At 39.9% G+C, this 25,905-nt stretch overlaps 1 protein-coding gene across 1 annotated transcript in view; it reads right to left on the bottom strand.

The window, feature by feature from the left end:
• The window catches only part of SLC5A12 (solute carrier family 5 member 12), a 49,450-nt gene that overhangs the window by 13,210 nt on the left and 10,335 nt on the right, over positions 1 to 25,905 (bottom strand). The window contains exons 3-10 of the mRNA XM_004418536.3: positions 25,487 to 25,538; positions 24,538 to 24,605; positions 20,347 to 20,501; positions 20,086 to 20,226; positions 15,026 to 15,155; positions 13,955 to 14,043; positions 8,133 to 8,245; positions 2,204 to 2,271 (exon numbers count right to left, since the gene is read on the bottom strand). Of these exons, the coding sequence (XP_004418593.2) occupies positions 2,204 to 2,271; positions 8,133 to 8,245; positions 13,955 to 14,043; positions 15,026 to 15,155; positions 20,086 to 20,226; positions 20,347 to 20,501; positions 24,538 to 24,605; positions 25,487 to 25,538 (816 nt within the window). The remainder of the gene's footprint in view (positions 1 to 2,203; positions 2,272 to 8,132; positions 8,246 to 13,954; positions 14,044 to 15,025; positions 15,156 to 20,085; positions 20,227 to 20,346; positions 20,502 to 24,537; positions 24,606 to 25,486; positions 25,539 to 25,905) is intronic.

Here is a 25,905-nt window from a genome sequence, read left to right as displayed (position 1 = left end):
ATGTGGAATCAAGGGAAAGCTCCGAATAGTGCCTGAGCACTCTGGAGCACATGATAAGTGCCCCAAGAAGGTTATCTACTACTATTATTACGTTATAATTACTTTTTATTACCTACCCCTTAGTGAGCTCTCCATTCCTGAGGCATCATTTGATTGTTGGACTGTTTTGAGATCCAGAAAGCACTTTCTTAAGTTGAGATAAGAACGAACGTGCCTGGAAGTCATTACAGCCCTTAGCAGAACGAGCTGATGGTCATTAGATGGCCACCTGGATAGAACGGCCTCTCCCAAAGGGAGCTCTGCAAATCACCAGCTCACAGGAAATCTGTGCTGCTATCATCTGCCCCTCCCCCTTCCTCCTCCCATCCCTTGCATGTGGTTCCATGGTCACGTATTTAAAGTGAAACAAGTTTCTTCACTGTGGGTCTTCCCAGAGCCTTCCATATGCTAACGTGTGCTGTGGATTCCTGAGAGGGGAAGGCAGGGAGCAGCATTTCCTAAAAGTCTTTAACTTTGGGAATTTCCACTCTTGGAACATTTCGTAGGATGTACAACATTTCGTTGTAAAACCCTAAGCTAAAACATTGAAAGAGCCCTTGTTTCAGGAGCTTAAATCTGCCAGCGCCCAGCACCGCCGGCAGTCACACACAGTGAGGGTGGGTTGGCTTTGTGAACGATGCATTGAACCTGGCTCTCTCCCCACACCTGTGGGACTTGGGCTTCAGTCTTCCCATATGTAAGACCTGCATATGAATGTTGTTCCATTAAACTCAATGTAGCCAAGCTGTTTAGAAAATTAAACAGGGGAATTATGGTTGTCTTTCTGCACCTGTCAAGACAGATGTGTTCAGAGCAATAGGAGGGCCATCTTAGAGACAAATGTCTCTCCAAGGAAACACAAGACCAGAGTTTTCATTTCTTGCCTACCAGCATCTTCTGAACTGTGTAAACTGTGGGGCACACATTTTAGCCAATCAAGAAAGTGGGCCCAGCATACCTGTCTGAATAATGACAAGCGGCTGAGAGCATCCATCACAACTCGCCCTCCACTAGAGCTTTAGATCTAACACAAGTCTCAGAGGAGTCCTGGTCTATTCTGGACCCCTTCATACCTCAGCTGTAAATAAGCTTAAAATGCAAATATCTCTGGAAGAAAACAACTTAGAGATTCGAATTCAAGAGAATTATCACTTAGTCACTTAACTCTCCCAGACACAGCTCCTTGAAGCTTCAATTGGAAATAATGGACGGTATGTAAGCAGTCATTGGAAGGATCAAGTAAGAGACACTGCTCTGGGAACTAGAACAAATCCTGTAAAAATCAGTGATTACTACTCACTTACGTTGTTCATTTCTTCATTTAAGTGACGTTTATTAAAAACATGTGTCATGCCAAGAAAACATAAAGGATGTTCGAATTATGCGAAGATACAAGTGGGATCCAGAGGGTTGAGGTAGAATCTGAAGATTTGCTTCTCTGATGCTGCTTTGTGAACGGGGCAATTTGGGGAGAGGAGAGGGGTCACAGACCTGGCTCAGCCACCAACTAGCTGTGAGAACCTGAGCAGGATATTTCCACTCTTTTCTGTAATCATCTACAAAAGAAGATATTGAAACATTCTCCTTAAGGCTCCCTCTAGCACTCACATTTAATGGAACTGCGAGTTGACATACGAGAGGAGTTCAGTCCGGATAACAGGTAGAGGTGGGTTCATATCCCAGCCCCACCACTCTTTAATCTTGTGACTTTGGGACAGTTACTTCACTCTCTACTTCTTAGTTCCTTCATTTGTGAATTAGTGCACTAATCATACTACCTCTTAGAGAAGTGATGAAGATTCAATGAGGTAAAACATTCGGGACTGTACCCAGAACACACTAAGGGTTCTATTAATGTCGATTATTGTCTTTTTACTATTATCATTACTACTTTTATTTCAGGAACATAAATTCTCAGATCTGTATTTTAAAAGGGTGTCTAATTTTATTACAGTGTACCTTGTCACTGAGTCCCATTACTAGTTTTTAATAGTTTCCCCTTCTGAAAGTAATTTTGGTTAAAATTTTACATGTATGTTTACTTTGGACCCAGTATCAGAGAGTCTCGGCATTTGGGACTTGGAGGAATAGGCAAAGCATTAGAAAAGAAAATGGGTAAAAAGTTGCTATGAAATCCAATGTGTCTTTTTCCTTCTTTTATTACCTGGACGACACCCCCCATGAGGGACGCAGCCACGGCCATGGAAGTACACAGAACGCCAAACAAGAGACCTGTAAGAAGGAAAACTCATGACGACCACCAGGCTGGCTGTGAGGGATCCCCAGAGCCCCTGCCCAGCACCATCTGCTGTGAGCCCTAGGGAAGGGGATCTCAGTGAGAACCGTCCTCCCCACTCAGCCAGCACGAGCCCCCGGAAGGCTGTTTGGGGGGCTTTTCTCCCAAACACATGCTTTCCTAGGTCATTTCCAGCAGAATGAGCTGAAATCCAGCCTCCAGGGGTTTTCTCCTCCAGGATTCAAGAAAAAAACTATCATGTGGAAGCAACATGAAAATGTGGACGGGGCACTGGTCTAGACTAATCCAGACTAAGTTAGCGGGAACGAGTCCCAGTTCGACCACTCACCAGCAGTCAGCTGAAGGAGAAGTTACTAATGTCTCTGGGATTCAGATAGTTTTTCATCTTTAAAATGGCTAAATATCTATGTACTTCACATCACAGGTTTTGCAAATCTGAAAAGACTTTCTGTTTTTTTTTCCCTTAGTGCTTTATTCATACCATCCCGGGGGCCTTAGTCTGTCGCATAATGATCTGTTTGTTGACGTGTCTGTGTAGGGGCCCCGTGAGGGACACCAGGCACCAGGCTCCTCAGCACCTTGCACGGTGCCTCTGGAGTCAGAAGGTCCCATTGAGGGAATCAGCACACGCGTCTTAGTCAGGTTTCTAAGATGATGCCTTCTTTCACACTATCTTTGTTTAAAAGTAATTGTTTTTATACACTTTTGTTTAAAAATCATTTTAAAAGTACATTCAATTCCCATTATAACTCATAAACTAAATAAGGGAGGGAGAGAGAGATACAAAGGGTTGGAGATGGTTATAGACAGAGACACAGTGAGAAAATTGGAGAAAAAATGATTTTGTTCATTATGTTTGAAATTCTCTCTCAGCTAAATACCTCGCTGAGTTCCCAGTGTGACTATTAATTCAATGTTACTGATTACTGACCACATGTCAGGCACTTTACTAGCTTCCGGTGCTATAAAGTCAGAAATTGATTCCTGCCCCAAAGATCTCACATTCTAGGAAGGAACTACAGTTAAATAAATTAATTTATCCAACAAACATATGTATCTTTGTTGCTATACAACAAATATCCCTAAGAACAGTGCCTGGTACATAGCAAGTACTATGTATTTGCCATTATTATCTTATTTAAGATTTAGTACATGGTATTAATAATATTCATTACCAGGAACTCACTCTTAAAATGAAATCAGGCTAGCAATTTTTCATACTATAATTTTCAACTTCTCAGTGAGACATAGAAAAATAAGAAAACTCACAACACACTGAAAACTAAGTTTGATCAATAAATACTTTTCAGAATTCTAAAATTGTTCCCATTATCTTCAAAGATGCTAGATTAGATTGCAGAAAACAATGTTTGTCCTGATTCTGTATTCTTCATGACTAAGGAGAACTCCACTTCCCTTAAGAAAATAACAAAAGACGTGTGTTCTCTCTACTACTGACAGCCCTCTTGCTGGGCCAACACGTAACTGTTTAAACCAAAGTCTAGGCAGCCACCCTTCAGTCCAGGGGTTTGACTATTTTTGTGCTGATTAGAAAATTGATTCAGTCCATCCCTCCCCTGCAAATCTTTATACTTCCACCAGATTGCAATCAATGGCAACCTGCAAAGCAGGAAGTTTAGGAGAAATTGGTGGGGTTCCACAGAGACCTGGAGTGTACGGCCTCACAGACAAAACGGTAAATACAGGAGAAAGAGAAAGTGCCACAGTTGCAGGAGATGCTGTGGATTTTCCCAGGGCTACATCAGATCAGAGCATCGGACAGTAAACCACGGGCATAAGAGAAACTGCTGCCTCAATCCAGCATGCTCATGAATATCTGCTAGAAATTGGGAATTGTACTGGGAGCAATGCCCATCCACCTGCCATTAGCTCTAACTTATTATGCAAGATCGTGGATAGCATCAAGGCAACTCAACTACCCACTTCACGAACATGTGGTCAGCATCGATCTCTCTTTGTTCGAGGATAAGTAAAAAGGACAAGAAATATGGGATCTATGGCAAAATGTTGTCAAACAAGGGAATGAATGTATTAACCTAAAGCTCAAAAAAGAGTATGCTTTCTGGAAATAATTTACCTTAGGAACAAGAAAAGAAAGTATTTAGAAACTGTTTGGCTATCTCAATATGATGCAAAAATACAGACTCAGTAAAGAAACAAGTACAGGTCAAGAGAAAACAAATGAGATGAACAACAACAATACAGGGAGCAACACCAGTAAGTTTAGGTGAAGATGGGTCCAGGTGTGATAAGGAAGGGCTGCAAGGACGTTAAAAATCATGATAGTTGGCCAAGCACTTATACTCCTAGATATTTACCAAAAAGAAATGAAAACGTGTTCACAAGAAGACTTGTACAAGTATTCTTAGCGGCTCTATTCACTATAACCTCAGAACATCCCAGGTCCGTCAATAGAAACAGAAGTTTAAAGAAGTGATATATCCATACAATGTCATACTACCAGCAATAAAAAGGATGAACTACTGATAACAAAACAACACGGATAAATCTCAAAAACATTATGCTGAGTGAAAAGAGTCTTACAAAAAAGAGTGCATACTGTGTGGTTCCATTTATACGAAATTCTAGAAAAGGTAAAACTAACCTATGGTGGAAAATATCAGAATAGTGCTTGCCTCTTGAGGGGAGTGGGAGCACGGATTGACTGGAATGAGCAAGGGAGAACTTTCCAGCGTGACAGTAATGATTTTTATCTTTCTTGGTTGAGTTACACAGGTGTATGCATTTGTCAAAACTCAACAAATGTATACTTAACATTTGTCCATTTTATTGTAGGCAAATTTTACATAAAAATCTTTAAAAAATTATTGAATTCTAGTTAATAATATACATGCTAAAATAATTAGTGGGAAGTGTACTGATGTCTGCAATTTACTTTTAAATATCAAATATATGATGGATTAGTGGATGGATAGGGAGCTGGATGGATATGTGAAAAAGAAAGTTTAGGAAAATATTAATGAAAAATCTACGTGATATAATATGGGAATTTATCATAAGAATCTTTGAACTTGGCTGTATGATTATACTTTTATAATAAAATGTAAGGAACAAAACATAATAGCAGAATTAAAGTCATTATTGTTAAGACATTTAATTTGTGGAGAACTCACAGTAACATTGAGAAAAAACTTGAGTTCTTCAAGTATGCAGAGGATAAGGACAAAGTTAGGAAAATAAGAGAAAAGGTGAAGGACATGGAGAACAAACAACCCAAATTAGGAGAACATTTAAGAATAAGGAGATGATACAACTGTCAATATTTGTAGCCAATTACCACACTTACTAGAAAACCAATTAAAATTTTGAGAATCAACAAGAGTTGGGTAAATGGCCAGATGCGTGCTTTACAAAACAAAACAAACAAAAAGCTACAGCTTTGCCATGTGGATAATAAACAGTTCAGAATATATTATGGCAAAAACATCCCATTCATAATATCAATAACAGAGAAGAAGAAGAGGAGGAAGTGGAGAGGGAAGAGGAGGAGAGTGAGGGGGAGGAGGGGAAAAGCCACAGGAGGAAGCCGTGAGTGTGATTAATATCTGGGATAGGAACTCTGATATTAGTAAATGGAAAAATAAATGCTATTGCTAGATGGCAAGCTTACACAGATGTCAATTCTTCCCAAATACATTTTTAGATTTAATGCAATCCTATTGGGATGGGGGGTGCAGCTAGATGATATACAATAAATTATTTTAAAGTTAATCTGAAAGAATAAACAAACATGAAGAGCCAAAATGTTTTTTGTAAAAAAAGAAAACAGCTGAAAAACTTAAAATTTTAAACTAAAGGAAAAGTGACAGTTACTCCACCAGATATTTTAAATAAAACACTACAAAGCTACAATATAAAACAAGACAGTATTAGTCCTGCAACCGATAAATTTTAAATTTAATTTCATGAAAATATATATTATGAAACATATTCTTATGGATGAAAGAATTTTATATTGTATATTATCATTATTAAAAATATTAAAGCCACTGAATAATATTGGATTAATTAATGATGCTGAGAAAATTAGCTATATAAGACAAAAAACAATTTAGATCCTCATTACAAATCATAAATAATTTAAACATATTGAATATTAAATATGAAATATAAGATTACTTACAATCTATAAAGAAATATATAAATGGGTTTTGGATGAGAAGAAGTTTATAAGCATGAAAAAAATGGATGAAATAGTTAAAGAAATGATAACATATATGATCAAATAAATATTATAATTTCTACACATCAAAATGTATTTTAAAAAGATCTGGAAGACATTCTGCAATATACTAAGGCCACATTTCTTTTAAATATGAAGAGATTTTACAAACAAAATTTCTAATATCTCATCAACAAACAGCATAAATAGATTCTTCACAAAGAAATACAAATGGTTACTTATCATCTGAAAAATGTTTAAATTCACTATAAATCAAAAAATGTAAATTAAAGCAAAAATGTGATGTTATTTTGCCCATGAATTTGGCCAACTTTTAAAAATATTAATATCAAGTGCATGTCACCACTCACTGCTGCCACATGTAATATTAATTGGAACTTGTTGGAACTATTTTTCTTAATATGGATCAAGAATTGTCAATGAATTTGTATTATTTGATCAGGTAATTTTCTTTTGGAAGTTTGTACTATGGAAAAAAAATTACAGATTCAGTTAAAGATTTCTGTATGTGAGTTTCATCACAAAATATTACAAAAAGCGAAAAAAGAATTCAAAAAGTAACAATAACATAAAAATGAGAAAATAAGCCATTTTATAGAATATTAAGCAATCAGTCAAAAACCATGTTTTCAAAGAATACATACATGACACAGGAAAATGCTCACTAAAGTATGCTAGGAGAAAAAATAACCAAGAACAAAATTAGATGTAATTTTATTTAAAAAGAACATATATTTTCCAAAATTACCTACATTTTCTATAATGGGTAAATAAGCATATAATTTGTTTAAACTTAAAAAGAAGCAAACTTTGTAAAACTATAATTCAATATGGTAAGTGCTACAGTGATTATAAACATAACACGCAATTGTAAGATTAAGCAAGGAGCAGTTATTCTTTGAGATGAGGTTACTGGGAGTTCTGTAATAAAGGATTCTTTAGAAAAGAGTTGGGTTTTATTAGACAAAGTGACTGGCCATGGTGAGCAGAACATCTTCCCATGTAGAGGGACTAAAACAACCAGTACACAGCATAATCAAGAGATGCTGATGGGATGGATCTAGAGTGTAGGGTGGGCACAGAAGAGTGCGGAAAATAAGGCTGGTGAACGGTGAGCTAGCTGGCCATTCTTTCCTAGTACCCGTGGAAGTGTAAGAATCCATATGTTAGGGCCGGCCCTGTGGCTTAGCGGTTAAGTGCACGCGCTCCGCTACTGGCGGCCCGGGTTCAGATCCCGGGCGCTCACTGACGCACTGCTTGTCTGGCCATGCTGAGGTGGCGTCCCACATACAGCAACTAGAAGGATGTGCTACTATGACATACAACTATCTACTGGGGCTTTGGGGAGAAAAAGGGGAAAAAAGGAGGAGGATTGGCAATAGATGTTAGTTCAGGGCCAGTCTTCCTCAGCAAAAAGAGGAGGATGGGCATGGATGTTAGCTCAGGGCTGATCTTCCTCACACACACACAAAAAATCTATATGTGAGATTCCGCATGGATCTCTGTGCATTTGTGCCTCTCAGTGTGTCCCGAACAGCATGTGCAGCACTGTGACATGTACCCCACGTACATTTCATGATGTGGAATAGAAGCGCCACTGGCTGTACCTACATAAGCCTTTACTGATCCAGGTGCTCAGCTTGTCGGAGAGACGGGGAAAATAGCTCTTGACAAAATCCTCAAAGGTCACCGTTGCTAAGGCGTTGATGCTGGCAGCCACGGTGCTGCAGGGAGAGAAAAGCGAGAACATAGTCCAAGCTGAATAAAGCTGACCAGGCTGCCGTGTCATCCGGGGCAAGGAGGCAAGGCAGAGCTTTAGAAAACACAGATGCAGACATATATCCTTCTTCCGGGACTCCTGAGGAACCTCACGGCCTGTCTACTCACTCTTCAAAGCTGCTTCTGTGCTTAATGCTCTTTGATTTCTCCCTCAGACTCCAGTGAAAAAGCTGGGCTTTCAGGCTCTAACTTCTCCTAATCCCTCTTAACAAGATGTTAAACGGGTTACCGGGCAGTAGCAGAGAGATTGTGTGTGTGTGTGTGTGCGCGCGCGTGTGTGTGTTGGGTTGGACTTGAGGCAGGAAGTAGTGACTACCCTCATCTAGGAATCAGCACAGTTTGCCACTCATTAATCATTCATTCGTTCATTCTTTCACACCGTGTATGCATCCGTTCACTCTGGGTACCAGGCATACAATGGTGAACCAGGAAGACATGGACCTTACACTCTACTTGACAACACAGATATTTAACACCCAATTACACAACTGATTACCATGGTCATGAAGGAGAATAACAAGGTGCTGTGAGAGGATGTCTTGCAGAGATCTAACCCCCCCAGGATGAAGTCAGGACATTCTTCCCTTTGGAAGTGACAGTTAGGATAGGCACTGACAGGACCCACGCAAATTGGGGGAAAGATGGTCAAGAAGAGAGGGAAAATTGCATTTAAATGCCTCGAGATGGAAAGCTTATTGCATTCAACAACCTGAAGCTACCAGAGTGGCTAGAATGCGCTTAGTAAGAGAGAAAGGGGCAAAAGGTGAGACTCAGACGCAGGCAAAGAGCACAACTGCGGGCAAGCTCTGACGTTCTCTCTGTGGCTTTCTGACCAGAGTTCAGTCTCATGGTCTAAAACTCGCCTAGGCGACAGAGGACTGGAAGTTGGGGTTTTCTTTGCAGAATAGCCTGAAAGTTTATTTAATTCCTCAGATAGATCAGGAATATTTTAGCTAGTAGAATAGATATCTATATTAAATTCACATGCTGCAAAGTCACAACCACAAACAAAGTTCTGGAAAAGAAACAAGCTGATGAACAAAGGCTGGCCAGCTGTGTTTCAGTTTTCCATTGATATTCATTAGCTAATTACTTTGTTGTCCTCCCATTTTTGAAGACAAGCTATAGCTGTGCCAACAGCATGGAAGAAAACTCAAACTTTTTCTTTTTTCTGTAACACAGGATAATAGTGCCATTAATTTTAGCTGTAGGTTACTTTGGTTGGAATAGTTCCAGGTAGATCTTGTGCAAAATTTAAAAGTTCCTGCCCTAAATGACAGATACAGCAAGTAGAAACTTCCCAAGACCCATTTCTGGAAATTGAAACTCTCAGTACTTGGAGGTGCCATTCTCATTTTCCTGAGAATCGAGGCATGGTATATATTCCCTGCGAGATTCCTCTTCTGTCTGCAGCTACAGGAAGGTCAAATCAAGGAAGGAGACTATCAAATAAAAGGAGCATCCATGCTCCCAACATATACGTCTCCAACTCCATCATCTGAAAGTTTCAGACATTAGAGTTAACCCTTGAATCCACTGGGAGGGAGCAAAAAGCTGGATTTGGCCCAGAAGAATCCAATTTGTAGAATCTCTGCTGGGTTGCTTTTGCAGTCAGGTGCATTACCCATAGGTCAATTTCTCAGATTCTAAAACTGCTGCAAGATGGTGGACATCTTTTTTTTTCTTCTCCCTCAACCACTACTCTTTATTCTCCTCCCACTCCTGTCTTCCCCTTTCCCATCCCAGCACCCTCTCTAACGTTGTAGCAAAGGTAATGTTTCCATGTCATGTTCTGTCCCGTGTGTCCATTTCTTGGAATTTTTGGACTTGAGATCACAAGAGTTAACCATTCTCTTACGGGGGAATACCTGTTGACAGCTATATTCTCCAGTCTGAAGAGAGTCAGCCTTAGCGTAAGAAATAAAAAAAATAAAGGTCTGTACAGAAGGACAACATAAAAGCTAGCGTGTCTCCCCTACTTGTGTTTGGTCCTCTGGTGCTCATCATTTCCGTCCTTAGTTCCCCTGAGATCCTAATACCAGCACCACAGAACAATCTCACTCTGTGTTACTGATGCAAAATCCTAAAAAGAATATTAGTAAAAATAATTCAGCAGTACACTAAATGAAAATTACACCATAAGCAAGTTAAAGTCACTATATAACTTCCAGGATGTTCCTATTTTGGAAATTTGTCAACGTATTAATATGCCAAAAGTTAAAAAAAGAAAAATATCCATTTCAAAAATGCCCGAATGTTACTGAAATACAATATCTCTCCCTCATAAAAATTTTTCCTAAAAGTAGAATAAATATATGCATTTTTTTACAATTTTAGTAATTTTATATGAATTTTCTTAAATGTAAATAATATCTTTGAAACCAAAATTTGATAACATATTTAATGGTAAAATCCGAGAACCATTCCCCTTTTTAAAGTACGTGACAAAACAAGAATTTCTGCTATCCCTCAATCACTTATCACTGTTCTCAAAGCACAATTATATAGGAGAATGAACATAGAAGTGTAACTATTAGAAAAGAAAAACTTAAAATATTTGCAGATATCATGATTTCAGTACAATCAAATCCTGAAGAATTAACAGAAAATAGTTAGCAAAAGAACTCTAGATAGCTAGGAAATTTCTACTAAAGAAAAAGTAATGAATAAGTTCCAGCCTAACAGATATTAAATTGTATTTTAAAGCATAGTCATTAAAATTATTAATATTAGCATAGCTGTAGACAAATAGACCAAAGGAATATAAAAGAAAATCCAGAAGAAGTCCTGAATACATAGACAAATGTAGAGGGAATAGCATTTCAAGTCAGTGATGAAAACATGGCTTATTTACTAAAAATAATGGAACAACTGGCTACTAACATAGAAAGAAAATAATGCAGGAGTTCCTCTTCATTTCTTATACCATGTGTATAGTCTAGATGATTTAACGATTTTAACATTTAGTAAAACGATAAATACACTAGAATGGTGTCTGGGTGAATAGTTATAATGATGGAAGGGAGAGGCCCTTCTCAGTATGATATTAACCCAGAAACCATAATGGAAAAGCATTGATTAATATAAATTAAAATCTCCATATACTCAAAACTACCATTAATAGAGCAAATACACAGGACAAACAAAAAAAAATGAGACATTCGTCAACAGGCTATTTTTCTTGCATGTAAAGAGGAAAACAAAAAAAATTAACAGAGAACATGAACTGACATTTTACAGAAGCGACATACACATAGACAATGAAAGTAAGGAAAAGTAGCCAATTCCACTTATGATCAAGGGAATTCATAGTAAAATTAGTTACCATTTTTTACCTACCAAATTGGCAAGATTAAAAGTTTGATAGTACTCAGTATTGATAGCAGTGTGCAGAAAGAGACACTCTAGCATTTTCTTTTCACTGTATAAACTGGTGCAAATTTGTGGCAGTCACTTTAACAATGTCCGTGAAAAGTTTAAATGAATATGTATTTTGACACAGTAATCCCACTTCTTGGAATGTAGCCTCCATATATCTTCGCACAATTTCAGAAAGATATACACTGTAGTGTGCTATAGACTGAACATCCTGTATGTCCTCAAAACTCACATGTTGAACCCTAATCCCCACTGTGATGGTGTTAGGAGGTGGGCCTTTGGGAGGTGATTAGGTCATGAGGGTGGAGCCGTCATGCATGGAATTAGTGCCTTTATATAATTAGTTTCTTTTATAGAGACTCCAGAGAGCTCCCTCGTCCCTTCCATCATGTGAGGACACAGCCAGAAGACTCCCAGGTGTGACCCAGGAATCGGCTCTGCCGGCACCTTCATCTTGGACTTCCCAGCCCGTAGAACTGTGAGAAATAAGTGTCTGTGTTTATAAACGACCCAGTCTGTGGCACCTTGTTATAGCAGCCTGAACAGATTAGGACATGGCGTTGTTAGCTATGCCTTACACTAAAGGACTGGTCAAATATATTACAGTGGATTAAAAAAAAAAGGGTAGATCTACTGATATGGAAAGATTTCTAAATTATATTAACTTAAAGAAATGAAGCAAGATATACAACATGATCTCTCCTTTGTACACTAAAAAATATATATATTCACATAAGCAAAGAAATTTTCTGGTTTATTAACAAGAAATTATTGGCAGTGGTTAACTCTATGGGGTGAGGTAAAGGACTTGAGGAATAAGATATAGAGGTTTTACTTTTGTCCTCTGGTACTGTTTGAATTTTGACCCTGCTCACTTTCTATCCTAAAATTGGTCTTTGATCCATCCTATAATTGATTCTGAGCTCCAGGAAGGGAAACGAGGCTTGCCCTGCCAGCTGACTCTCTGCGTCATGAGAGAGAGGGTCTGGCCTAAAGAAAAGTGAGGACACAGGCTTCATGTTTCAGCACACTGCTCTCGGCACTGCCTCCCCGCCTCCTCCAGGTCACCATCATCTCTCACCTGCATTAAGACAAGTCCCGCCTATCTGAGCACCCCTTTCACCACTCCTGCTTTTACCATGGTCTCTTCCCCACACAGGGGGGGACTGGGTCTTCAACTGGATGACATCACTCAGTCTCTTGCTTCAAATCTTCAGATGCCTTCCCATTTAACCTGAACTGCAAACTCTACCATTTCACAAAGGCTCTTCATGGTCTGATGCCTGCCTGCCTCTTCAGATTCACCCCATCTGCTCTCCTTCCAGTTCCTCAGGCTTCAGTTCTTCTCTTTGTTCCTCAAACACTCCGTCCATATTATCTCCTTGGGCCTTGGTTTGTGCCCTTCCCCCTGCCTGTAAAGGTTCCTGCCTGTGCATCCTTTAGATCTCAACACAAACGTCACCAACTCAAAGAGGACTTCCTTGAAGACCCTATCAAAAGTAGAACCCCCAGCTCTCACCTCTCTCTAGGACATCACTCCGTGTTTTCCTTTATACTATTTGTCATTATCAAACAATGTCTTGTTTATTTTGTTTACTTATATGTGGTCCATCTTCCATGTCTCTTAGAATACACACTGCATATGAGGGCAATGCTTATGTCAGTCTTGTTCTCTGCAGTATCTCCACTGTCACCAACTGTGTCTGGCACAACAAAACCTTCTAAAATATTTGTCAGAATAAATGTATGAATAATTTTGTGTTTAGAATAATGTCTGCATTTGGGGGATAGAAGTTACTAGCAGCCTGAGTGTGCTATTAAAGATGAGGGTAATGCACTGGAAAGGATAGATCTGCAGGAACACCTTGCAGCCGACTGAGAAGAGCCAGCACAGCGAGCTGCCTGTGTAAAGGTGGTGTGCAATCGTGGGGGCAGCTCGCATCAGACAGGGTGGAGAAAATAAACAGAGAGGTCTAGTGTCGGGGCAGACCTCGGCTTACCTCCTGCCTCTGCAGCTTACTGTCTCACCATGCGTGAGTAGCTACCTTGTTAAACCTGTTTCCTTCTCTGTAAACTGATGATAATATGAGTGAAGTTTCAGTATCAAATACTGTGTGACAACGAATGAGTAAACACAAATAAAACATTCAACAGGGCAGTCGACACACAGTAAGTACTCAGTGAGCACTGTGATCACTACCACCATCATCCTTGTCGCCATCACCATCATCACGATCATGACCACCTTCAGAGCAGAGTGTTGTCAGTATGCTCACCTCAGAGTCCCGCTGAAGGCACAAGCCACGAAGAGTCCCGGCAGGCCTGGCATTGTGGCAAATATCTCCATGACAAAGTACGGCATCAGCTGAAGAGGAGGCAAACAAGACAGGATGAGAGGTCTTGTCAGCAGTGGCTGAAATGTGGGAATGTAGCTTTTTAGCAAAAGGAGGGGGAAAAAAGAGAAAAAATACAAAATAAAGTCATAATCAAGCAGTTTGCACGGACTAAGGTTGTTACGTGCTATGAGGTTATGATCAATCCAATTCCATGGGTCCGAGGTCCAGCTGTAGGAGAGGAGAAGGGGAAGGAAGGAGATAGACATCATTAAGAAAAAGCGTTGGATGGACTTCAGAAGGTTCAGGAACTTTTAAAGTTTTTCTTATGTTTGGAATGTATGCTATTTTCTTGCCTGTTTACCCTTAATGTTAACAATTAAACCCTGAAAATAAATGCTTAAAACGGGTCTTCAGGGATTCGAGGTATTATGGCTCTACTCTGTAGCCAGATTTGTGGGAGAGGAACCCCCACGGGACAGAGGGGACAGTTGAATACATAGGGAGGAGGAGGGGAACAATTGTGCCTCCTGAACATACTCTCCATAAATGGGGTTTCTGAAAGCACGTTTAATATAGTATATTGGGGGTGATGGTGTTTAAGCTATGATGAGAAGACATGAGCAGAAGCATTCCAGAACTAAGGGTCATTTTGTTCAATTTGAGATTAAAACATCATTAATCAACTTGAGACATAGAGAAGAAGAGAGTCTAAAGGCAGCATCGACCATCAAAGCCGTGGGTTCAAGCCCACTGTCCACTCTCCCAGCCTCGCCCTGGCTCCAGGCCTGCCTTCAAGGACAAGGTAATGTCCTTGGGGACATGCTCACTCCTCCGTATTAGAAACCGATGTGTGGTGACGTCACCCACGAGGAAAGGGAAGAAACCAAGTCCTCAGGCTGTGAGAAGCGGCTAAAGGTCCAGGCAGGAAAGAGAAGGACCCCACATTACCCATTGATGGCCAGGAGCACACACATTCCCGCCACTCCCCATGGGCCCTGAGGGAACACATACCTGGTCTGGGGCTGAGATAATGCCAAAAGTCCAGGGGTCACAGTCTTTGAAGTAGGAGTACATGATCAAGCCAGAGAAGACAGCACACAGCAGAATGATCCAGAGACCCAACAAGTTAAAATACAAGGCTCTAGAAAAGAACACATGGGTCTAGTGTAGCCTCCATTCCATGTGACAGTGTGGTGATGTCATTACCACAAGGTGACATCATTACCAAAGACTCACAGTAAAATTTTTCTGGCCTTTTGCTGTAAAATAAAATCCTATAGACTTCAAGAATCGTTACATGTTATACTTTTGCATTTTTTTTTTGTTTAGGAACATTACATTTTTAAACTGATCGTGAACTTTGAGTGACATAGTTTTTTGATGAATTTTCTCTTGAAACCAAGAGCTTTTCTGCAAAGTTTCAAAATGTGGTATGAGATCTATTTTCTTGGATGAAATTTCATAGACCAATCACTCATATTGTATAACTCCAAGTGGTTTCTCCCCACTCAATTCATGAGACTGTCAAAAAGCCCACTTACATTTTAACATCTTTTCTTCCAGAGGGATAATGAGGTAAATGTAGAAGTAGACAAGTTCTGGAAATATTCACTCTGGAGGTTAATTCAGATGAGATTTAAAGTTGAGTTTTTTTAAAGACAATAGAAAGTATGAAAAACCTAAGGTCATTTTACCCTCTTCTTTGGGGTAATTCTTTTTATTCTACAACATACAGATATGCTTAATTCCAGTTGGAGTGTTTTTGCAGGATCCTGTGGTTATTTTGTATTCATTACTGTCCTCCAAAAGTCAAAATGTTACTCATTTTCTTACTCTCAGAGAAGACTGGAATGTCGACTGGCCTTGTGTTGGTCTGAGAGAGCAGGCCTCACTCTGGAGAGAGCCGCGGGGGTCCAGGCAGAGACAACGCCCAGTGTCGTCTTGGATCTGGCCATCGTTTGCAAGGAATCGGATGCATCCACATCCAAATGAAAGGACACACATTCATGTCAAAGCTCTCTGAGACCTCTGCACAGGGGTACCTGACTTTCAGAAAAGCTTTAAATTGAAGTACTCACTTATGAAGCAAATATGTTACAGAATTATCCCATTTAGAAGTTTGTATTGTACATCATTTACATTAGAAAAAGGTCTTATCTCAGCAGTTACCTCCTTGGGAGTTTTCTAACCTGTTTATCTTTGAGTTTGGAGGGGTTGTTTCCGAGATCTCCTTTGGGAAGACAGTTGGTACCTAAGGTGATCAATATCCACAAATCACACTGGTTGTGCTCTTGCTGTCAGCTGAGCAGGCAAACTCTGTTCCAGCCTCTACTCAGGCCGTCCCCCGAGAGGCCTCTGTGACCATCTTTGTCTGAAATAGTCACTCCCTGCTCTCTCCTCAGTTTCTACTCCTTGTGCTGCTTTACAACTTTTCAGCATCTATCATTATCTGAAACTGTATTCATTTGTTGATTATCCGTTTCCCCTACTCAGATGAACACAGCGCTATGTCCCCAGAGTATAAATTGTGCTGGCACAGAGCAGACGTAAAATTCTTTTATTTTTGGTGATAAATGATTGAATGAATAAACAGTAGAAATTCAGTACAATATGATCATGCTCTTTATATCATTTTAATTTATTTATTTATTTTTTGGTGAGGAAGATTGTCTCTGAGCTAACATCTGTGTCAATCTTCCTCTATTTTGTATATGGGATGCTGCCACAACATGGCTTGATGAGCAGTGTGTAGGTCTGCGCCCAGGATCCGAACCCGCGAACCCAAGGCTGCTGAAGTGGAGCGCATGACCTTAACCACTATGCCACCAGGCCGGCCCATATATCATTTATTTTTTGAAAAAGCCATTGGACCCGGAGTCAGAAGACTTTGTCCTTCACAAGGATGTGACCTTAGACAAGTCACATAACACTCTGGGGCAGAAACGTCTTCTGTAACACACTTGCTTTACTTCTCGTTATAGGACTAACATGAGGATTGAATGAGTAAAAATATATGTGGGTCTGTCAAAATATTGTAGGTTATATAGCCATAGAGAGGACATTCAGACATTACCCAGAACATTTCTAAAACTTCACCAGTAAACTATAGGAAATGACAAACCAATGGCAAGATTGTATAGAATGTTCAAGTCCTTCTATTGTGAATTTGTTTTTCACTAGAAATGGACTTTGATTCTCTACAGGGCTAATTCTCCTGTTTGTAACTTAAGCCACTTCATTAATTCATGCAAAAAATATTTATCAAGCATCTCTATGTACCAGGCTCTGTTCTAGGTACTGGGGATACAGCAGTGAGCAACACAGAACCCCCTTCATGGAGGTAACGTTCTCGGATTGGAGACAGGTAATAATCACCAAAATGAAATAAATAAATAAGATGATTTTAGATGTGATAGGAGATATGAGGAAAACAAAGTAAGGCAGTGGGAATGGACCACGAGTGATGGTGTGTGGGTGTGCTCATCTTAGCAGGGAGATGGAGTGGTGATGGGAAGGGCCGATAGCTGCATCAACTCCTCCCACCGTCACAGCAGCATCTGCTTCCGGCAGTCCTGAAGACAGACAGGGGTCTAGAGACAACAGGAGTGCATATCAGCTTCCAGGGAGCAGCTCTAAAATGGCTAGGTAAGTGATATTATTTCTAGGTGTGAGGAGGATCTGACTTACAGTGAAGTTGTCTTTAGCGACTAATCAGCACTCCTGGCCATGCAATTAAATGCATATATAATGAGTCAATGGTGGGTTTAACCATGGCCACATCCGTGTGAACTTTACAGATCTATTTTCACCTACCTGTGTGGCAGGATGTATTTTTCCCAAGCAGCAGAGCATTTCCTAAACTCTGATGGAGTGTTTTAATTACATCCGGCTCTCAGATCACTGAGCAGAGCAGTGCATTTCATCAACAGTCTGCAGAGCCTCCAGGTGAGAGGCCGCCGGCAGCTGGCTCCCAGTGGCCTCCAGCGCCCCCTAGTGACCTTAAGGCTCCAGTTGTGCGATGGAGAGCCCCACCACATTAGCCCCTCCAGCTGTGAGCACTTCAAGGGCACTGACAATTTTGACTGATTCTTCTGAATAGTATTAACTAAATCAATTTGGATTCTCTCTGGGAAGTCTTTCCTAAAGAAAATTTTTACTTTTTCATCTTTCCTTATTCTCACAAAATTCCTATCATAGCTCTGGTCCCTCCACAGGAGTGGAGATGGGTGGAACCCGAGGGGCAGTCCTAAATGCTTGGTAAATTATGTACATTTCTTTCTTCATGAGTATCTCTCCTTTTCTGACAGTTTTCAGACCCATTAAATACTAATGCAACAAATTCCAAATTCCAAGCAACTAATATGAATGGAATTGCATTGACTTTGCTTGATTTAAACTGACTCACTAAATAAGGCTTAGAGATAGATACACAGACACAAACACACATGGGAGCGTATGTGCATGGGTGTGTGTATGCATACACACACACACGTGTATACTCCTCTATAAAGACACACAGACACACGCACATATATATATACTCCTCTATATACACACATACATGCACATGTATATACTCCTATATATACACACACACACACATACATATACTCCTACATATATATGTGTGTCCATGTACATATGTTTGCACATTGTACACACAAGAATGACCGTCTTGAAGCATTACTTTGTTTAATAAGTAATAAACATTTAATAAGCACAAAGCATTGTTCTTGACTTTGTGGGGAAAAAATGATAAAAAAGATACATTTCCTAACTTTCAGGTATTATTGCAGTAATAGAATTTAGCCATGTTCACAAGAAAAAGTAATATAACGCAAACACATACGATTTTTAAAAAACTAGATTTAACAGAGAATGTCTATTTCACCAAAAGATTTTTCCCTTTAGAGATACAGTCAACTCTAGTTTATTTTAAAGCAGAATTTTAAATGAATTTTAATTTTAAATGAATTTTGAGATCAAAGTCACATTTGATCTTAAGTACATTTTCAGCAATTCAGCTATTTGATAAAGTGATGATCATGTGTGTGGAGGGTTTGTTAATATTATTTATTCTAATAGGATATAAATATGTTACCAGAGATTTAATGGAATACTAGATAATGCTTTTATCTCTTCCTCCTGAGAGTGTGCAAAATACATAAGTAATATATTCCCTTCTGGAATTCAAGTTACAAAATGGCGAACCATGTTCTGGCACTTTTATCTTTTATTCAGTCTAAATAAGAAACTGTGCATTGAAAGGATTTTAAAATCAGTTGTGGAAATATTCATAGTGGCTGTTTCTCACTCTAAGGAAAGTTAAGGGCATCCTGACAACTGGGGAGGGTGGCACCTTGGACAGCAGCGATGAGGATGAAATGCCCCTTTTAGAGGCAATTCTAGCTAATATCTGCCTGTTTTGCAAAAAGTACGTAACTTCCTTTGGTCCCCATTCCAGAGCAAAGGATGACTTGCAGGGCTTGGGAAAGGCTCGACAAGCTGTCACCTACTGGAGGCCTTCAGAGAAGGCAGGCCCAGCAAGACTGGGACCGGCCACCCCAGCAAGGGTCAGAGCCCGACAGCCTCCCGTCATGGCCTCCCTTATCACCTTAGGTTTTCTTCTTTTTCACTTTTCCTTGGAAACTTTAAGGTATATCCATCGAAAGAAAAATAGTTGAAGATACCCCATGCTGAATGAAATAAGTGACAGGGACCATCTCCTCACAGAAACTGTGAGTAAGAAATATGTGTTATTTACCTCTGCATTGCCACTCAGGCACCTGATTTATCCTAGTAACTTCTCAATAAATGGAGGCAGCAAATGATGGAGAGCAAAGGCAGACAGATGTGAGTCCAAACCCTGGCTCTGCCGCTTCCCTGCTGAGATGAGAGTAGTAAGGAGCCCTCCCAAAACTGTTGACAGGCTTAAATGAATCTTCCGTTTCTCTTTCTCTTACACACACGCACACAGACACAGACACACACACACACACAATAGGAAGCATATAATAAGTACCCAATAAGGGCAGAGAAAACATAGAAATGTTTCTGTATTAATAACTTACAGCTTTGCATGCTTTTCTGTTTTGCAAGAGATGCATCGCTGGATGGTGGACTGGTTGACTCCGTAGATGCCGAGCCATGTAAAAGTGCCTCCCACGGAGATTGTCCAGAAAGTGTGCCGCCTGAGAGGATCCACGTCAAAGCTACGAGGCAGAGACAAGCGAGTGAACAAAGATGTCCCTTTGACGCCCAGATGTTATTTTAGGTGATGCGGTCATGCAGCAAAATCTTTATAAAATATGGAAAAGTAGCATTGGCCATACTCGAATATATGTAGTCGAGATCCATTTCTTGAGTGCTCTAACACATTGTGTAATCCACCAGCATGAGATGATCCTTGAATGAGAACCGTTAAGAAGCCGACAATCATGACAACCATCTGAAATGCATCTGTCCACACCACTGCCTTTAAGCCTCCCTGAAATGGAGAGAATGAACGTGAGTTCTCGAAAAAAAGACCTGCAGTTCTTCCAGTTCTTCACGAGCTCCCTGCCAATGCAATCATTCATTCTTTCTTTCTTTCATTCAGCTACAGTCACTGAGCATCTTGTATGTGCCATGTACTATGTTAAGCATGGGAATAAAAAAGGAAAGTGAAAGAGACAGGTTCCTTTCTCAACTTCATAGAGTTTATATCAATCTAGTGGGAGAAGCAGATACCAGACAATAATAGAGCTATTTATTTAAACTGTGGACGGTGCAATTAAGAAGGACAGGTTACTGTGAGAGCATATAGCAGGGAGCCTTGGCCTGGTCTTGAGGAGACAGCATTCGAACTAAGTTCTGAAGAATGCATAGGAACTTACCAGGTACAGAGGACAAGGAGGAGAGGGGAGCAGCATGTGTGGAGGGAGGAGAGGCATGGCTGCCTGAAGAAATGCAAGAATGCTGGAAGGTACAGATTGGGGGATGTATGGAGCGCCCAAGGGAGGTTGCTAAATGTGCGAGAGGCCAGAACACACAGATTTTGACAAAGCTACTTAAATGACTTCTCAAGACCAATAAGAGAACACAAAGAGATTTAGGTGAGAGATTTTGTTTGTTTCACAGTAGTTGCAGCGGTGGTTGTGTGGACAGCAGATTGCAGGACGGCAGAAGAAAAGGAGCTAAGAGACGAGCTCAAAGTTCATTTTAGTAATCCGTGCCCAAGATGACAGGCGTTTGAAGTAGGGTAGAGACGGAAAGAAGCTGATGGATTGGAAAGATATTTGGGAGGTAAAATCAACATGGCTTGTGATTGAAGGGATACAGGGGGTGAAGTGGTGAGGGAACGGAGGGTAATCACCAGGGTCTGGCTCATACAACTTGAGATTTTTTTTGGTGAAAGTAGTGATGGTGAATAAATTTTGGGAAGCTGGGATGATAGAATACTGATAAAGAAGAAAAGAACTAGGAAGGAATGAGGGATTCCAGATGTTCATGGAGAAGGGAGTGTTAAGAGCTAGAAGGTAGTCAGATGCTGAGGTGAGCAAACCAGGTCTCAGGAGGAGGACTCTACAGCAGAGCTCAGGGTGGCGTGATGAGGCGATAGAGCGGCCGTCGCTGAACCGGGCTCCTTGTTAGGGTCACTTGGGGAACTTGAAAACAAGCAAACGAAAAAACCAATGTCGGAGCCCCAACCCCAGAGATTCTGAATAAATCGAAGTCTGGGATGGACCCAGTCCTCAGTGTTCTTTGAAAGCTCCCCAAGGGATTGCAATGTACAATTCTTGTTGAGAACACGTGGGCAAGAAGAAAGAAGGAAAGACACAGGCTGCTGGAGTAATCCAGGTACAGAATCCCTAGGACCACGGCGAAGGTGGATTGAGCAAACTGGGACAGATTAATGAAGTGATATATAAAAAAAGTGCTTTGAAAATGAGTAAGCATTATGAGAATGAAAGCACATGGTATTTTTAATGTTGAAAAATAGAATTATCTGCCCCGGTTGCTCCTCCAGAGTGTCAAGAATTTATGTGAAAAGATGACAGCCTTCGTCCTTGTCTTGAAAAGAGAGAAGACATTGGGGTTGTCCCATCATTTCTTTTGTAATTAAAATTAAAATGCAATTTCAAAAATAGACACTGAAGTCCCCGCCAGAGGCATTGTATTTGTATATTCTATTCAAATCCTGATTTGAGGAATAACCAATCTCTTACCACCCACTTCCTAAAGAGTGGTATTTTGATTTTCTTTAAAGATGGTAAGCCCTCCAGACCCAAATCACAACATCAGATTTTAGTGATATGAAGACCAAATGTCAAAGACCTGAGTTTTCAGAGGCAACTGGGTGTTGGTTATGAAAATGTATGCATGAACGTGAACTGCAGCTAGACATGAGGCAAGAGACCAAATCGCTTTATCAAATGTTCGTCAAAAGACAGATTACGGCCGCTGTGAAAATTTCTCTGACTCTATGACTCCTTCATACAGCAAGACTCACACAAACACACACGCGCGCGCGCACACACACGGATCTATAACCCTGATTGCGCCTTGAGTGTCACTTACGTATTTAATCAGTCTATGTTGTTTGGGATTTAGGGTTTACCTCACTAGATTGCAAATCCTTGGATGGCAGGAATCAATCCTTATTTTTTTTAATCTATCCTGCTGGTTATCTTAGATATGCTATGCATCCACAGGATTATCCGAGTCAAGTGACTGTAATACCAGCAAAAGTGCTAGCTAAATAAGCCACTATTCTGATGAGACCCTGAAGCCTCTAGCTCAGCTGGAGAGAGGCGAGAGGGAACACAGGTGAGGCGAGTAGACATTAGGTGGGTGACTGATTCACATAATAGGAGATTTTCAACACCATGCTAGGAAGCTCATACCTTATCCCGTGAACAATGAGAAGAAGAGAATTAGGTCAGTCAAGTGGCATGAAGAAAGGGATGTTCTTAGAAGATTAGTCTGACAGAGGCACACAGGGTGGGCGAAAGCAAGAAACCAATTAAGAGGTAGTCAGTTTAGCTCATTGAGCTTACAGTGATTATTAAACTATCCAGACTTGTTTCTGACATATTACTTTTTGTTTTCCATTTGTTCTACTTTTCCATGCTTTTTTCTCTTTTCTTCTCTTGCTTAAATCAACTGAGGTTTTGTTTTGTTTTAATTATTTTTCCACTTTGACTATTTTATTTAAATGGATCCCCTTGAAATGTCCCCATGAATTTCTAATTTAGAGTCTAAATTTAAGAAATGTCTTACTCCCCAACAATTGGAGGATTATTAAATCTTTAAGTCTGATTACTCTCTTCCTGATTTACATTCTATTGTTGTTCAAACGAGGGTTATTCTTTTTTTAATCCCTAAATTACATATAATAATAATAATGTTTGGAAGACATGATTCCACTGTTTCCGTCTGCCATTGTTGTTGCTAAGAAGTCTGCCCTCTGTGGCCCTAGCAAAGCATCTGGTTATCCTTCTACCGACAGAGTCCTCAGAGCAACCGATCTGCCACAGAAGTGGGAGGAGCAGGAGTCTATTTTTAACCTAAGTGGGAGAGGTGTGCCTGGAATAGAATTATAGGAGTGAGAATGGAAAGGAAAAAAATTAAGATAAAACTTTCTAGTGCAAAGAAATAGTGAGATTTGCAAGTATGAAAAAGAGAGATAAAAGCATTTTAAAATTGTATATTATGATATACGTTAAAAGAACATGTGATGTGCACATAATGCCAAAATACAGAGATGGTCTACTTTCTGATAATATATCAATTACTGTATCTTTCTCTATAGAGGAGGAAAGAGAACCCAGCTGTCCGGTAACCACTGCCATATTCTGAGCTCGTTACTTGTCGCCTCTATATGTGTTGCCAATGACTCAGAAGGATAAAGATTCCCGTTGCAGGGGATGGCAAATAATAGGTGTTCAATGAATGTTTCTTGAACTAAACTGATTAGAACAATTATATAAATATGTTGCCAATACCACTCAGGTTCCTTGGTTAGACACAGAGCATGTGTAAAGTCAAATGACAAATGTAATCCAAGCTTACCCATAAGTAAGAGACAAAAACCAGCTGTGGAATCCTCAAGTTCACAACACACCAGCCATCCTTAACCACTCAGACCCACATTGTGTATTCCTCAGCCAGTAGACAAGGAAGTATAAATGCTACCTGTGGTTTATAATCACTGTTAATGAGAAAATTTTTTTCTCAGAAGTTACTTATGGGCACTTATCCTCTAGTCAAGGAGATATTCCTTTCATTAAATCTTCCCTTAACCATGGCTTTCTCGAAGGAGCTCAGAACCCAAATTCTACTAAGGGTTGGCAAAAGAATTAAAAGAATTTTAAATAATATAACAGCACCTTCCTCAGGAAACAGTGAAAGATAAGCCAGCATATTTCTATTTCATTTTGGAACAGCAATTTCTGCTATAATTAGATGCCCTCTTGTTAGGATTTGCCCTCATCCCATATTAGGAGATAGTGCTAAATACTTGTTCACAGCTAGATACATACCAGTGTACAGTAGAACGTGCAAACAATTCCTGTTGCAAACACAGAGCCCCAGAGGTCAAACCCAGTCACTACAGAAGGAGAAAAAACAGTGAGAGAAGGTTCTCCGAGGGACGTAAAAGAGCAAGCTTTATGAGGAAAAAGTCAGAAGATTTTTGTCAGTGTTCTTTGTGAGCAAATGGAAATCAAATTAGAGTCTTCTCATATTAAATTTTCTCACCTCTGATAAAGGTTATTGTATTACATTATTATACTTCAACCCAGCCCATACATTTCAAGTAATATTAAAAGCCAAATGTTTCCTCCTAAGATTCTGGAGCTTTTAGTCTTTGCACTGTTTGTTTCTTAGCCAAGTTTGTCTGAGTTCTTTGGAATTACCTAAACATCAGCCGTGAGTTAATACTTCTCAATATAAGCACATAGCATGATTAAACTGAATATTGAGGACTTCCAATATTATTGGTGTCATTATGAAATTTATTTCATCTTTGTTTTTTCCTTTCCTCTTTATTTCTAGGATTTTATTCTCTTGAAAGTGTTACGTATAAATCTTAAAGTAACTACTACAAGCACCTTTTATTGGTGCATTCAGATTATCTGCTTCATGAAATCATTGAGAAGGGACCATATAGTTTAGATGACCTTACTTAGTGGTTGTGCATATACAATACCAAAACTGCCATCATTTCAGTGACTAAAAAACAAAACACATTAACACACAAAAAACAATCACACTGGGTGTTTGGAACTACGTGGGCAAAATCAAGTAACTAATTGTGTGCATTATTTTCAATGCTCAATTTTTAGAGATTTATGTTGTGACTACTACAGTAATTCAGAGCGCCCTGACCACAGGAGGTTTCCCCAACAAGATGCTTTATGTATATTTCTCCAGGGTGAGCGTGCAGGCACACAAATGGCGGAACGTAACCCAGGAGTGTCGACCACTCACCTTGATTGAGCGCCAGAGCAGGAGCATACACCACCACTCCTGTGTAGAGAATCTGGGGAGAAACAAGGATGAGGTGAACAGTGAGAAAAGTGGCATGGAAAAGAAAACTGCCTAGAATGTTCTTCATTGACCTTGGAGTTGTATTTCTTTCAACTTGCTCACCAACATTTCATTCCTACCCACTCTAATTTTGAAGTCGTCGACCACTGTAACTTGTTTGCAGAAGGGATAATAAGCATTGGATGGAGGAAGAGGGTTGGACTTTTAAGATTGCTATGAATTTTGAGGTTTTATGGCTAGCTACAGTGTATTTCTGAAGGACACAAAAATGGGCTTCAAGTTAAGTTTTTGATTCCCCCTTTCTGATGCACACATCACAACGACACAAACATGCTTTAGCAGTTTTGTGCAATATGGAC

The sequence above is a fragment of the Ceratotherium simum genome, chromosome 7, assembly GCF_057802395.1.
Source record: "Ceratotherium simum simum isolate JZ-2026a chromosome 7, ASM5780239v1, whole genome shotgun sequence".
Lineage (NCBI taxonomy): Eukaryota > Metazoa > Chordata > Mammalia > Perissodactyla > Rhinocerotidae > Ceratotherium > Ceratotherium simum.
The sequence above is the reverse complement of the archived record's forward strand: the minus strand, read 5'-3'. Positions and strand labels throughout refer to the sequence as shown.